The sequence below is a fragment of the Pantherophis guttatus genome, chromosome 2 (genome assembly GCF_059756535.1).
Source record: "Pantherophis guttatus breed Tessera chromosome 2, ASM5975653v1, whole genome shotgun sequence".
NCBI lineage: Eukaryota > Metazoa > Chordata > Lepidosauria > Squamata > Colubridae > Pantherophis > Pantherophis guttatus.
Genome location: NC_142064.1, coordinates 260,894,100 through 260,908,506, shown reverse-complemented (window position 1 = coordinate 260,908,506; position 14,407 = coordinate 260,894,100). Strand labels below are relative to the sequence as shown.

Sequence of the window (14,407 nt, the reverse complement as noted above, 5' to 3'; positions counted from 1 at the left end):
AGAAGAAGAAGAAGAAGAAGAAGAAGAAGATTATTTTGAAAACTCCCCCCCCCCTTTGACGAGCTGATTGGGCCAATGATAATTGATCGGGGGTCTGTCCTGCGAATGTTTGCTTCTCTCCAGTTTGTTGTTTATAAAACACTTTTTTCCCCTTTAAGAAGCCAGCCAGGCTGACCGCAAGAATAACAACAATTCATTTCGGTTTCCCGTCTGGGCAGAGCCCAAAGGCGGTCACCTGATTTGGAGGAAAAGAAGCGAAACTTAACTTTCTCTTTCTTTGTCCCGGCGGAGGAGGCAGCGATGGCGGCCGAAGCGCCCTTGCAAGGTTTCCTGGAAGAAGCCACCTGCTCCATCTGCCTGGACTTTTTCCAGGACCCCGTGCTCATCCCCAAGTGCGGCCACAACTTCTGCCGGGGCTGCCTGACCCGCAGTTGGGGGACGTCAGAATCAGAGGCTTCCTGTCCCCAATGCAGACAGACCTTCGCGCCCCGCAGGCTCCTCCCCATCCGGCAGCTGGCACAGCTGGTGGAAGAGGCCAGGCGATGCGGCAGTCCTAGGGACGAGGAAGGAGGGAGCTTCTGCCCGAAACACCGGGAGCCCCTCAAGCTCTTTTGTAAGGACCACCAGACCCTCATCTGCTTGGTCTGCGACCGATCCAAAGAGCACAGGGGCCACTCAGTGATCCCTGCGGAGGAGGCTTTCCAGGAATACCAGGTAGGAATCAGCCAGGAGGTATCGCTGCGGAGGGGCATCCAGATCCTTGGTCTTCCTGGCAATCCTTGGACCAATTTACTTTTTCTGTTGTCCACAAACTGGGTTTAGCCTGGCGCAGATGCGAATTAGAACCAGACTGGAGAGGAGGCTCAGGGGACTTTTAATGACGTACTTCAGTAAAAGGGTATCAACAGCTAAAGGAGCCAAGACCCCTGAACGATGTAAACATTCAAAATATAGGGTTAAGATTAAGGTTCCTTGACAGGAGTTTCTTTTGAGTTCTTGTCCTGGCCTACTTTACTCACATTCCTCATACATTGCGTATTTGTGCTAATTAGCTTTCTTATCAAAAGAGCTGTGTGTTTTATTATTATAATAAGAAGTTTCCAAAGTTGATGTCTATGTGTCCCCCCATTGGTTACTGGTCTTATTACACTCCTCTGCAACTTTCTGCCTCGGCCATTCCTTTAACAAACTTCCCTAATTCCAACCTGAGACCTTCACCTCCTGCTTTATCCTCTGTGGCTGCAATTTTTTTGAAGACAGATTTACAATAGTCTTTGATTTACAACCATTCATTTAATGACCTTCTCACAAGCAAAGTCAATTGGGAAGCCAGAATCACTTCACAACTGTGTTACTAAAAGTGAACAACTGCAGTGATTCACTTAACAACTGCAGCAAGACCTTGGAAATTTAAAAACAGAACAGGATTAAAAAAAACAAGGAATAAAAATTGACTGGTGGCCATATTTGCAAATTAGGACAAAATATAAAAAAGACAGGGAACAATATGGCATACACAGAAAACAATTGGAATTAGATAAGATATTATTAGGACCAGGAGAAAAAATGATCACAAAAATGTATAATTTTCTGTTAAAATTTAAAATGGAAGAAGAAACCGTGAAGGAAACAATGATTAGCTGGGCAAGAAATTTTGGCTATAACATTCATTTGGATCAATGGGATAAATTATGGGAGAGAAACTAAAAACTAATAATGTCAGCTGCTTACAAGAAGAATCTTTATAAGATGTTTTACCGATGGCACCTGCCAAAAGCGAGATTGGCTAGGATGTTCTGAAAACAGGTCCCCGGATTGTTGGAGGTACGGGCATAGCCAAGGGACCTTCTACCACATGTGGTGGACCTGCCCTAAGATTAGGAAATTTTGGTGGAAAATAAAAAAATGGCAGGAAGAGATAACTGGGTGGAGGATAGAAAAAAACCCAGAACTATTCCTCCTCTGTATTTAAGAAAAGAAAATGGAAAAAAAATTACAATATATCACATTACACATACAAACTGCGTGTAGACTTGCCATAGCACAAAATTGGAAACAACCGGATATCCCCCCAGACCAATTTATAATTTTAAAAAATTATGACTGCGCAGAAATGGACAGATTATCTATGGAAATTAAGAAAAGGGAAGACACCTAGTACTATTTAATTTGGAATAGATGGTATTCCTGGCTGGAGAGTAAATCTAAAATATAAGCGATATTTTGTTACGAAACCGAATTGTGAATAGAAGATACTGTAACTTAGATAAGGATGTAAGTTAAGACAGATAGAAGTAGAATTTGTATATGAAAGTTAATTTGTATATGAAAGATAGAGATAGTGATATAGAAAAGCTGTTACTAGTGCTTAGGTTTTGATGTGTTTGTTTTTGTTGTATGTTATAGTTTTTTATTTTTTGTTCTTTTCTATTTTTTGTACTGTATATTTTAATGTTTGAAAATTTAATAAATATTATTTTTTTTTAAAAAACAACTGCAGCAAGAACATCACTTAACTGTCTTGCTTAGCAAGGGAAATTGCCTGTAGGGCGAAATAGGCTCCCTTTGCCAGCTCCCTTTCCACGTTTGCTCTAGAACGAAATTGTCATTTCTCCAAAGTCTTGAGTGCAGACCCCGAAAAACACTCCTGCTGGATCAGGCCAAACGTTCATTTCTCAGTGATGCTTCTGGATGACTGCAACCAGGAGACTCAGGCAGCTCACTTTAATGCCATTACAGGTAGTCCTTGACTTAAAACCATTCATTTAGTGACTGTTCAAAGTTACGACGACAATAAAAAAAGTGACATAATGTTTTTCACCCTTATGATCATTGCAGCATTCTGTGGTCACATGATCAAAATTTGGACGCTTGCCAACTGCCATGTATTTATGACGATTGCACATATCTTCTAATTGGGTCTTCCCTCCGATGTAATTCTTTACGGAAAAGAAACTCAAAACTTATATTTTCTCTTCAGATCAAGATGGAGGATTGCCTGAAGGCTCAGAAGGAGGAGAAAGAAAAAATAGCTACATACAAAGGAGACACAGAGCAAACAGTGCAGGAGATGCTTGTAAGTTTTGATCCAACAGTGAGGAGCTTCTGAGCTACTAGGAAGGAAAACACCGTCTGCCATCTTCGATAATAGGCAGCCTGTCTTTTAGTACAAATTCTGACTGAAATTAATTCAAAGTTAAAGACTGTGTAGGGCACAGAACTTGGTCTTAACCTGGGGACTAAGGTGTCACCATTGGCTGAATGAGTCACGGTTGGGTTATATATATATAAGAGTTACATTGTCCTTGCAATATAGCTTCTGTGTTTCTGAGTTCTGGTTATTCTGGTCCTGGCTTCTACTGCATGGGTATTGTATACATGCATCATGCTCTATATTATTGTATATAAAGAAGTTTCTTCTATAAATGAATCCTGCTGAATTATTTACTTGTGTACTTAGTTGCCTCTACTAGATCTCTTGTTTAAGTTGATTAAGGTAGATGAGTGCAGTTCTGGATCAGGATCCACTGAATCGCACATGGTGCCCATATTTGAATAGCTAGCCAGAGAAATGACTGAAGCCTGGGAAACAGGGCCCTTGTCAGTCAACAGGAGTGCTGATTTCCCACCATCTTACCAGGTACTTAGGATCTGAGGACAGGCAACACAAGAAAACGACAATCAATGACTTCATAGCTGTCCATCAACACCCCACTTAACAACTAAAGGCCATACACAACCAGGCACCACATAAATACAAGGCATGGAACAGCCCAATGCACACATTCTGGAGAGAGTGTTCCAATATTTGAGGGTCTGTCACAGAGAGAAGGGGGTCAATCTGTTTTCCAAAGCACCTGAAGGCCAGGCAAGGAATAATGGATGGAAACTGATCAAGGAGAGATTCAACTTAGAAATAAGGAGAAATTTTCTGACTGAGGACAATCAACCAATGAAACAGCTTCCCTCCAGAAGTAGTGGGAGCTTCATCACTGGAAGTTTTCAAGAAGAGGCCGGACTGCCACCTGTCAGAAACAATGTGGGGTCTCCTGCTTGGGTGGTTGGGGGGGATGCTGGAGTAGATGACCTCCAAGGTCCCTTCCAACTCTGTTATTCTGTTATTTTGTCTTGCCAGGTACCAGGCTAAGGAAACATATGAGAATCCGGTGGATTTACTTCTAGAGCCAAAGTGGACAATCTGGGATTACAGTGATATGACTGAGCTTCTGAAAAGCACCATGAAAAAACTGAGAGGTAAAAAACAGCCGCTGAGGTTTTACACTGGATGACATTTTGAGCATCCAATAGAGATTCTGGGTCAATGTCACATGGATCAAAGAGGGATTGATTTCAAGATCAGTGTCTCAGTTAGGATTGTAAATGGAGACTACCTGTAGTCTTCGTAGCCCAAATCAGTGGTGGGTTCCTACCGGTTCGCTCTGGATCTTGCGAACTGGTAGTAGCGGTGGCGGGAGGCTCCGCCCACCCACCTGGATATCATCACAGACACCGGTAGCGAAGGTAAGTGGAACCCACCCCTGGCCCAAATCCATATGCCCTGATCACTGGGGAAGCAGAATAAGTTTCCACTAAGTATAATGGAATACATGCAGGTAGTTCTTGACTTACGACCTCCGTTGAGCTGAAAATTTCTGTGGCTAAGCAAGGCAGTTGTTAAGTGAGAAGTGCCCCATTTTACGAACTTTTTTGCCACAGTTATTCAGAAAATCATGGGGAGGCTGCAACCGTCATAAGTGTGAGAACCGATCATAAAGCTCCTTTGTCAGTGCTGCTATAACGTCACTAAAAAAATAGTTGTAAATTGAGGATTACCTGTATATGGAATTTATTCATTTATTTTTATTATTTATTAGTCCAATTTATATGCCGCCCTTCTCCATAGACTCAGGGCGGCTTACAATGCATTATAGCAATAGCCGGCATACTTTTTGTCTATACCTGCTTATTAAGGCTTTGCCCCCCCCCCAAGCAGTGTTGTTCTATACAAAGTTGGTTTATTAGCCCCACAATCCGCGTCCTCAATTTACCTACCTCGAAAGGATGGAAGGCTGAGTCAACCTTGAGCCTGGTGAGATTTGAACTTGCATTAATTGCAGGCAGCTGGCAGCTAAGTGCTAGCACTTAATAGCACTTTAGTCCACTGCACCACCGAGGTGCATATATAGTAGAATATATTTATACCTGTTGGAATATATATAGCCACCAATGACATTCTGGCTTGTAGCTTTCCCTATTCCTTATTTCCTGATCTGAGGCCAAGGAAAGCAAACCAGGGAATCTGAGGGTGGCCCTTCTGTTGCTCCAATTCCAGGGATGAGATGCTGAATTCCTCCCTTTTCTTCCCCAGATACTCTGGAAAGTGGACTTCAACTACAGGAAGGTAAATATGAGTTATAGGAATTGGATTTCCTTGCTATTTTAAGCTCTGATGCAGTAATGTGAAGAGAAACACAATAGATCAAAAAGAAAAATATAGGATTAATTACTATATAAGACTATGATGATCCAGTAAACTTTAATGATTATATGATTTATGAACTATTACTTGCCATTTATATGTACAATATTAGCTAATGCAGTGGAGAAAAATTCCTTGTGTGACTGATCATATTTGGCCAAATCAAGCGGTTGTTCTGTTCTGTTCTGTTCTGTTTTACTCCTCTACTCCTACTCCGCTCTGTTCCGTTTTATACATACCATAATTTTTGGAGTGTAAGACGAACCTTTCCCCCCCTAACAGAGGCTGAAAATTTGGGTGCAACTTATACTCCGTATGTAGCTTTTAGGAAGCTTTTTTCAGCCCCACCGAGGCACTAATGAAGCAGTAGCAAGCAATCTTCCCAGCTTTGCCTGCTCCCTCAACTCCCTGAGTGAAGCGGTCTCCCTGCTTTGCTCCGACTCTCAGCTGTTCTTTAGAAGCTTTTTTCTGCCCTAACCAGGTACCAGCCGAGTGAAGCTTTGCCTGCTTTTCTCATTGCTGCTTCCTCTCAGCTGTGCCTTAGAAGCTGTTTTTTATCCCCAAGCAGCGGATAAAAAAACAGCAAACTAATGTGCTGAAGCTGACCAGACTAAGGAGGATAGCCAGATGAATACCTGGTAGGCAGATTTTTCCCCCTATTTTCCTCCCCAAAAACTAAGCTGTGTCTTATACTCCGGTGCGTCTTACACTCCGAAAAATATGGTAATCTAAAAAACTGAAGCCAATCTTGGTGTAGAATGAAATACCTGGACAAATGGGAAAATATGACCTGGGAGTGAAAGGAATCTTGAATTCCTACCAAGCTAATAACATCCTCTTGATTTTACTGCCTGACTATAAGTTGGTGAGAGACCAGGTCTTTGGGAGCACAAATTAGGTCCTTTGGGTCAAAGCAAATAGCAAAGTTGGAGCATCAGGTTGCCTCCTCTGTGGGCCATCAGACTGGTGAAAGCAGAGGTTTCCTGTATAAGATCCTCCCCTTTTGTACATCCCTGTGATACCCTGATGCTCATAGAGAAAAAGACGGAGCCTCCTCCCATCCCATCATGTGTCCTAAGTTACCTCTGGGGGATCCTTCTGACTTTTACCAGTTCAGAATTGAAACATGGCAGCCTCTTGCTCTGCCTGATCTTCTGGAAGAGGTGGAGCGCTATGAAGTGTTTGAAGGACTTGGCCATTGTGAGACTTGTGGACTTCAGTTCCCAGAATTCCCCATCCAGGATGGCAAAGCTGGATGGTAGTCAGCAGAGTGTTGGCCACATGGGAGACTAGAGACTAGGGGAATTGACCAGTGGAGCCAAGAGACGAAGAGCTGAGGGGAGGAGCCAAAAGCTGCACAGGTAGTCAACGTATCCTGAAGGTGTGCACCTTAGTAGCAGCTGGAGGGGAGGCAGATGGACTGGAAGATGGCGAAGGCAACCTAAGTGAATGGAATGAGAAGGCCAGAGGAGCCCTGAACAGGCCGGCAGTTAACAGAGGATGGGACTAAGACAGTGGGAGAGCCCGAGTGCTTGGAGAAAAGGGAGCAGAGGGACCTGGACAATAGCAGCCCCATCAGCCATTGGAATTCTGGGAGTTGAAGTCTACAAGTCTTACAGTTGCCAAAGTTGGAGGACTCTTGACCAGGCAATGCTTAGGTGTTGTTTAAAAAAACAATGAGTCTTCCAGTCCTGGGGGGGGGTGTTTGGAAGCTGAACTCCATTCACACAAGAGGGTTAAACTCTTGGGGGTGAAGACACAAACCAGGCCTGCAGCTGAAGCTCTTGTTGTTTTTTTTTTCCTTCCTTCCTTTCCCCCTTACAGAGAATATAATTCTGGATCCAGACACAGCCAATCCTGACCGCCTTGAAGTCTCGGAAGATCGAAAAAGTGTCAAAAGTGTTAAGCCAGTTAACCAAAAATATCTTTTCTCAGACCCCATGAGATTTGTACGTCATCCTTGTGTCCTTGGCTGTCAGAAGTTCTCCACAGGGAGACATTTCTGGGAAGTAATTGTAGGAGGTAAAGGAAGATGGGGTGTAGGGGTTGCCAGCAAACCACTGAATGTAACAAATGTTGATAAGCAGACCAGGTGCTGGATGTTTGGGAGCAAGCCAGTGAACTTAACAGATCTTGATGATCAGATCAGGCTCTGGGAGTTTGTGAAATGGAGAGGGAAATACCAGGCCATATCTCTGTCAAAATGCTCTAAACTGGTCCTGACTGAGGAGCCCAGGAGGATCCGCATCTCTCTCAACTGCGAAGGGGGACAAGTGAGCTTTTTTGATGCCAGCACAGCAACTCTGCTCTATACATTCTCAGATGCTTCCTTGGTTGGAGAGACCCTTCTGCCCCTTTTCTGTTTGAGTGAGGGCACCTGCATGACACTCCCCTAAAAGAAGGGACCTCCATAAACAAATCTCCCTATTTACCAAGCAGGGATCTCCGAAAGCCTTTAAAGCAGAGATTCCTTAGCTTTTTGCTACTTCAGCTTCCTTTACTGTTCTATGCCACTCTGGTCAGTCAATCAGTCATTATAAAGGAATAACCTGATCAGCATTTCTATTTGTCTGGATAAAAAAAAATGAAGTGTCCTAGGAGCTTTATCGGCTTTAGCATCATGTGTTCAGGTGTATCAGTATTAAAGATACCTTACAGCTAAGCGTGTCAGTCATAATTTTATATGTCTGTCACAGCTCTTCATCCCATTAATGGATCATGCTTGTTTGTTTCATGTTAGTTGCAATCCATGATTGTGTAGGTGTCCATAACTCTGTACATTCTATAATCATCCCCTTCTTTTTTTCTTTCCTTCCCCCTTTTTTCCTCCCGTTTCCTTTTAAGACATAATTGTCATAATTATGTATTACACTCGATATAAGCTTTATAGCCTCACAGGTATAGGAGGAGGAAGATGCGTTGGATATGTTTGCCACCTTGAGTTATTTGTAAAAATAATAAAGGCGAGATCAAAATAAATAAGGGGAGTGAAACTTAACTGATATGGTGACTTTGAATGCTGACAGCAGATCTCTGGAACCCCTCAAAGCATCTAAAGAACTGAAGATTGACAAGCTGCTGTTGGCAAAGGAGCAAATGAGGAATCCTAATGAACATACCTAATACAGGTAGTCCTGGACTTACAATTGAGCCCCAAATTTCTGCTCCCAAGTGAGACAGCAGTTACGTGAGCTTTGCCCCATTTTAACTCTCACGGGGGAAGAAGGGAATGAAAAGGAGGAGGTTTTGGCAGGAGAAAGGAGGGGAGCAGTGGATAGAGAGAGAGGGCGAGAGGGATAGGTGGGTCTCTTTGGGGGCAAACCTGAGGGAGAAGGGAGAGAAAGGAAGTGGGGCCTCCTGGCTCACCTGGCCTCCACCCCACCAAGTGAGGGGGGGAAGCGACACATGAGGACGGGTTGAGGAAAGGGAGAGAAAGGAGGAGGAGGAAGGAGATGGAGAGAAAGGGAGGCAGGCAGGGGAATCACGGGAGGAGCAGAGGCAATGGCAGGAAAGACCAGCTAGCAGGAGGGGGCGGGGGAGAGAGGAGAGAGAGCAAGAACTGGCGGAATAGCCATCTGACCCCCACCCAACCATGTGAGGGAGCTGAGTGGAGTGGCAGCCACAAGGAATGGACTGTACCAGGGGAAGGCGCCTGGATGGTTGGAAAAGAAGGCAAGGGGAATTTATCATATGACTTGGGGACCCTGCAACCGTCATAAATATGAGTCAATAGCCAAGCGACTGAATTTTGATCAAGTAATCATGAGGATGCTGCAATGGTCATAAGTGTCAAACACTCTCATAAAGCACTTTTTAATGTCTATATACATTAAAAATGAGAAATGTTAAAATGCTTATTATTTGACTTCACATATGTCAAATTGGGAGCCACTGATCTAGCCCAACAGACTATCGAAAGGGATGGGGATTACGGCCAGGGTGTCCCAAGGCATGTCAACAAACTCAAGATGGCAGCCAGCTCCGCCTTTTCCCTATATGTAAATAAGGGGTGGGGCTTCCCTCCCTTAGGTCTTTGTTGACTCCCTCTAGGATTGTTTCTGCGTTGCATCTCCCCACTTCTGGGGAATATTTAAAAGAGATTTAGATGTGAATGTTCTGTAAATTAGGTCCCAGCCCTAAACCTGTTTAGTAGTAGTACTGTAGTTGCAGTCATATTCATGGTTCCTTCCTTCCTTCCTTCCTTCCTTCCTTCCTTCCTTCCTTCCTTCCTTCCTTCCTTCCTTCCTTCCTTCCTTCGAAAGGTCTTCACCTGGTGCCAAACTGAGGCCGCTGTGGGTGCCAGTTAAGGGACTCTGGGGAGGTCATTCCATAAATGAGGTGCCACCAACAGAAAGGCAAGATAAAGGAGAGGGCTTGGGACTCTGTATGTCTCCTAAGAGACCCTGTTAGGATTAAAGAAGCCTCCCCAAAAAGCCCTTGAACAAAGGGCAAAGGTGTATAAGATGTTCTTTTGCCCAGTTTTAGAGCTTTTCCTGATCAGTTTCCTGATTGGATGGCTGGGAAGGGGGCAGTCCAGGCAGTTCTTTCTCTGAAGGATATTCCAATTAAAAGTGACTGAAAAGAGTTTATTTTCCCCTTTATCTCTGAGACAACCCATCAATTGCAGCATTAGTTTTGGGCTTTTATCAAGGGCTTCTTACTGTCTCTTTCAGTCCAAGTTTACTCCCTCTGGTCCCATAAATGTTTCCTTCTTCCTATTAAAAAATAAAAGAATTTCCCCTTTAACAAGCTGGTTGGATCCATAATAATTGTTTGGCAATCTGTACAATGGATGTTTCTTTCTCCCCGGGATTTTTCAAAATCTTTCCCTTTAGCAAGTGGGGTGGGTGGGTGGGGGGAACCGATGGTCTTTTTATAATTTGCAGACTTCAACTCCAAAAACTCCTGAGCCAGCTGGCTCACAAATTCTAGAAGTCAATCAATCAATCAATCAGAATAGAACTGGAAGGGGACCTTGGAGGTCTTCTAGTCTAGCCCCCTGCTCAAACGCTTCTCTTCTCCTCCTGCACATTCTTGTATCCCGGTTGCCACGGTCTCAGGCCAGCCGCCATGGCTGCCATTACACCGCCGCCGGCGCAGAGGGCAATCCTCCGGCCCCAGGAACCTGCCCGTTCCTCTCGGCCATCCGAGGGGTCCCTCTCTATCCCCCTGTCCCTACAGGACAGGGTAGGTCCAAAGACCTACCGGCGGGGGCTTGGCAGACGGGTAGACTTGTGATCAGTCGATCCCAAGTGCTGACTGTGAATGGTGGTAGCTTTATGGTAGAAGGCCAGAGAAAGGCAGGATATGCCGTGGTGACAGCATGGGAAGTTGGAGAAGTCAACCCATTACCAGTAAACATTTCTGCCCAACTGGCTGAACTGGTCACTCTAACTAGAGCCTTACAGCTGGCTGTGGGACAAACATTAATAGCAAATATACCTTTGGAGCCTTGCGTGCCCATGGAGCCTTATGGAAGGAAAGAGGATTATTAAATGCAAGAGAATCAACCGTTAAATATAGCCCACAAATTTAAAAATTATTGGAGGCTGCTTGGCAAACAAAACAAGTAGGAGTCTTACATGTTGAGGGACATTCTAAGATTCCCCTTTACACAAAAGGAAATTGGGCTGCAGATGGAGCTGCTAAGGAAGCCTCCCTACCACACTTAGAATGAACAGCCTACCTCATTCCTATTTCTCCCTACCCACTTCTCCACTCTCTTGGACTCCCAAGGGTAGGACATGGGCCACATCAGTTGGAGGCAGGGAGAGGAAGGATGGGTGGTGGAAGGTAGAGGGCAGACCTATTCTACCAAATACACCTCAGAGGATTCATTTATAACAAATACATGCCAGCACACAATGGGGGGTCAAAGGGACTGGTAGACTAAGTGACATGCTGTGTAGTAGACAAGGGTCTCTATTCCGCAGCCTCCCAAGCTGTAGCAGTTTGTCTGATCTATGCCAGAAATAATCCAAAAGTAGCCAGGCGCCCACCCCTTAGGAGTCCAACTTAAAGGCAACTACCCAGGGACAATTTGGGAAATAGACTTCACTGAATTACCTAGAAAGCAAGCTTTTGAGTATGTTGTGGGACTACCATGGACCTTCACAGGATGGCCTGAGGCTTTTGCTTGCAGGACTAATAGAGAGCATGAAGTAGTAAACGTCCTACTGGAAGAAATCATTCCTGGGTTTGGGCTGCCAAATAGTATATCCTTTGATTGTGACCCATATTTCACAGCTAAGGTTTGTGTGAACAGTTAAAGATCACTCGGAAGCTTTACTCAGTCTACCACCTGGCAAGTAGTCCTATGGCAGAAAAAGGTAATGATTTAAAAAAAAAAACATCTAGCTCACTTATGCCAGGAGGCTCACCTGTCCTCATCGCAAACTTTGCCACTCACGTTGTTAGGGCTTCACATTGCACCTCGACAGCGAATGGGCTTGAGCCTCTTTTGAGGCCCTTTTTGGGCGACCACATCCCTCCCTAAAGGCAGAGGAGACCTCCATCCCACTGGTGGGCGAACTGACCTTGTACCAATATGTAACTCAGCTCGCTGGGATTATGACGTTTCTTTCCCGTTATCTGCAGGAAAATCAATACCCTGGACTAGATCATCCAGTACATCCGTTTCAGCCTGCAGACTGGGTGCTTGTAAAGACATGGGGATTAACAACCTCCTTGGATCAGAAGTGGAAGGGACCGTTTCAAGTGCTTCTGACCACCCATGTGGCACTAAAAGTGGAAGGCCTGGCATCTTGGATAGATCACTTCCAGAGTGAAGAAATACCCACCATCTGATTCTTGGACTGCGCAGCCTGTGACTTCCTCAGTAGAAGAACTGGGACTTAAGTTATTGTTCTGGAAAGAAAAGCCTCCGGAACCATCGTTGCGTGAGAGGAGAACTACCATCTCCCATAGGTCTTCTCTCAATTAGGAAATTTCCCCAAAAGGTATTTGTAGCTCCCCACACTAGAATTAGGAGAGTTAGCCAATTATTACCACTAGCTGATTGGGGTGTGTGTATGTGAAGGCTAAGATATTAAGCCAAGTAGACTTAACTACTGTCAGGATGAGACCATATGATTTGTTATGTAACTGTGCTCCTCCCACCCACCTATATTATACCCACTTTACCTGAAAGGAAGATTAGAAACCAGAGGGACCTTGAACAATCCAGAAAGTACCTGAAGAACTACCAACTCTTACTTTGTTCAGTGGGCTCTGGACTCTCAATAATGCCAGCTACAGGAGCCTTGGTGGCGAAGTGGACTAAAGTGCTGTTAAATAGCACTTAGCTGCTAGCTGCCTGCAATTACTGCAAGTTTAAATCTCACCAGGTTCAAGGTTGACTCAGCCTTCCATCCTTCCGAGGTAGGTAAAATGAGGACCCGGATTGTGGGGGCAATAAACTGACTTTGTATAAAAAAGAACACCGCTTGGGGGGGCCAAAAGCCCTACTAAGCAGATATATACAAAAGTATGAAGGCTATTGCTTAACGAATTGCAAGCCGCCCTGAGTCTCCGGAGAAGGGCGGCATATAAATCGAACCAATAAATAAATAAATAAATAATAAATAAATAAATAAATAAATAAATAAATAAATAAATAAATAAATAAATAAATAAATAAATAAATGAATGTATGGTATACAGGCAGTGGAGGAAATCAATGCTGTGTGCAGATTCTGGACAAATCGGAGGAATTCCACAGCCGAACTACACACATCACAAAGATAGCTGCAACTCCTCCCCCCACCCCCCATGGACGAATGGAAAGGCTGGTGGCATTGACTGACAGGATGGTTGCCTGATTCCAACTGGTTAAGAACCGAATAATGACCCTGGCAGGCATAGTCATTGTTCTCTTAATCACCTGTTGTGCATTACAATGCCTTCTGCTTTGCCTTTCCACCTGTAAGCAAGCTATGGGGTCTCCCAATACAGGGATATTGATGTTGGGTAAATATGGAAAATTAAATAGTTTTCAGATTCAAAGGGGGAGGGGAATGATGGGCTGTCTGTTAAAATAAAGCCAGGTCATGGCACCCACTTGAAAGTAAGTCAGGAAGCCTGTAATTGTGGAGTCTGTCTGGCAAGAACAAAGGCTGCTGATTCACAGGAAATGTGCATGTGTAAAGCTTGTAACAAGTCTGAGTAGTTAGAAAGCTGATAAAAGTAACTAGAGTTAGGCAACTTGCAGACCTCAGCTAAAAGTTAGGAATAGAGATGGCCTGCAGCAAATCGAAGGTGCATGAGATAACTCCTGGGGCATTCATTAGCCAAGGCTTAGGAATAGGGACAGCTAGAGACCAATAGAACAAACTGTAAAATTATTAGTAAAATGTTTATTAGATGATATTTCTTACTATCCCGCCTTGTCCCGCCTTCTTCTTTAGTGAAAATGTATAAAGCTTTCTTCATCCTTTGTTCTTGGCTCTCTTGGCATTTTGGCCAGGAGCTCTTTTCCTTGGGGTACCCCAATAAAAAGCAATCAAAACCTGCATCTCGTGTCTGGCATCCTTTATTGGCCTCAGCACCAGGCTCAGACCCCAATTGGGGACAACAAGTTAGTTAGGAACAGAATTGTTACCTAAGAGTGTCCATTAGTGTAAAAAAAAGGATGCTACAGCAAGATATAGAGAAATGTTTTCAGTGATTTTACTAGTTAGAATACAGACTTTAAAAATTAGATAGGATTTTGCTATACAGTACTTCTCTTTAACACACTAGATGATAAAATTTTAAACTTCCTAGGTTGAAGGTTTTCCTGCAACATAAATATGGGATATTAAAAAGGGATTTAGATATGAATGTTATGGAAATTTGGTATCTATAGTTTCCAGGCCCTAAATCTGTTTAGTAGCATCATAGTAGCCTCAGTCATATTAGTGATTCCTTCCTTCCTTCCTTCCTTCCTTC

The 14,407-nt window shown here is 43.9% G+C and overlaps 1 protein-coding gene across 1 annotated transcript; it reads left to right on the top strand.

Moving 5' to 3' along the window:
- Positions 1-124: 124 nt before the first annotated feature.
- On the top strand, positions 125-8,141 carry LOC148115705 (zinc finger protein RFP-like). The gene is made up of 6 exons (XM_087885224.1): positions 125-714; positions 2,981-3,094; positions 3,213-3,367; positions 4,136-4,254; positions 5,369-5,401; positions 7,304-8,141. Exons 1-6 carry the CDS (start codon positions 301-303, stop codon positions 7,873-7,875), a joined length of 1,407 nt encoding a protein of 468 aa, XP_087741350.1. The 5' UTR covers positions 125-300; the 3' UTR covers positions 7,876-8,141.
- The last annotated feature ends 6,266 nt before the right edge of the window (positions 8,142-14,407 follow it).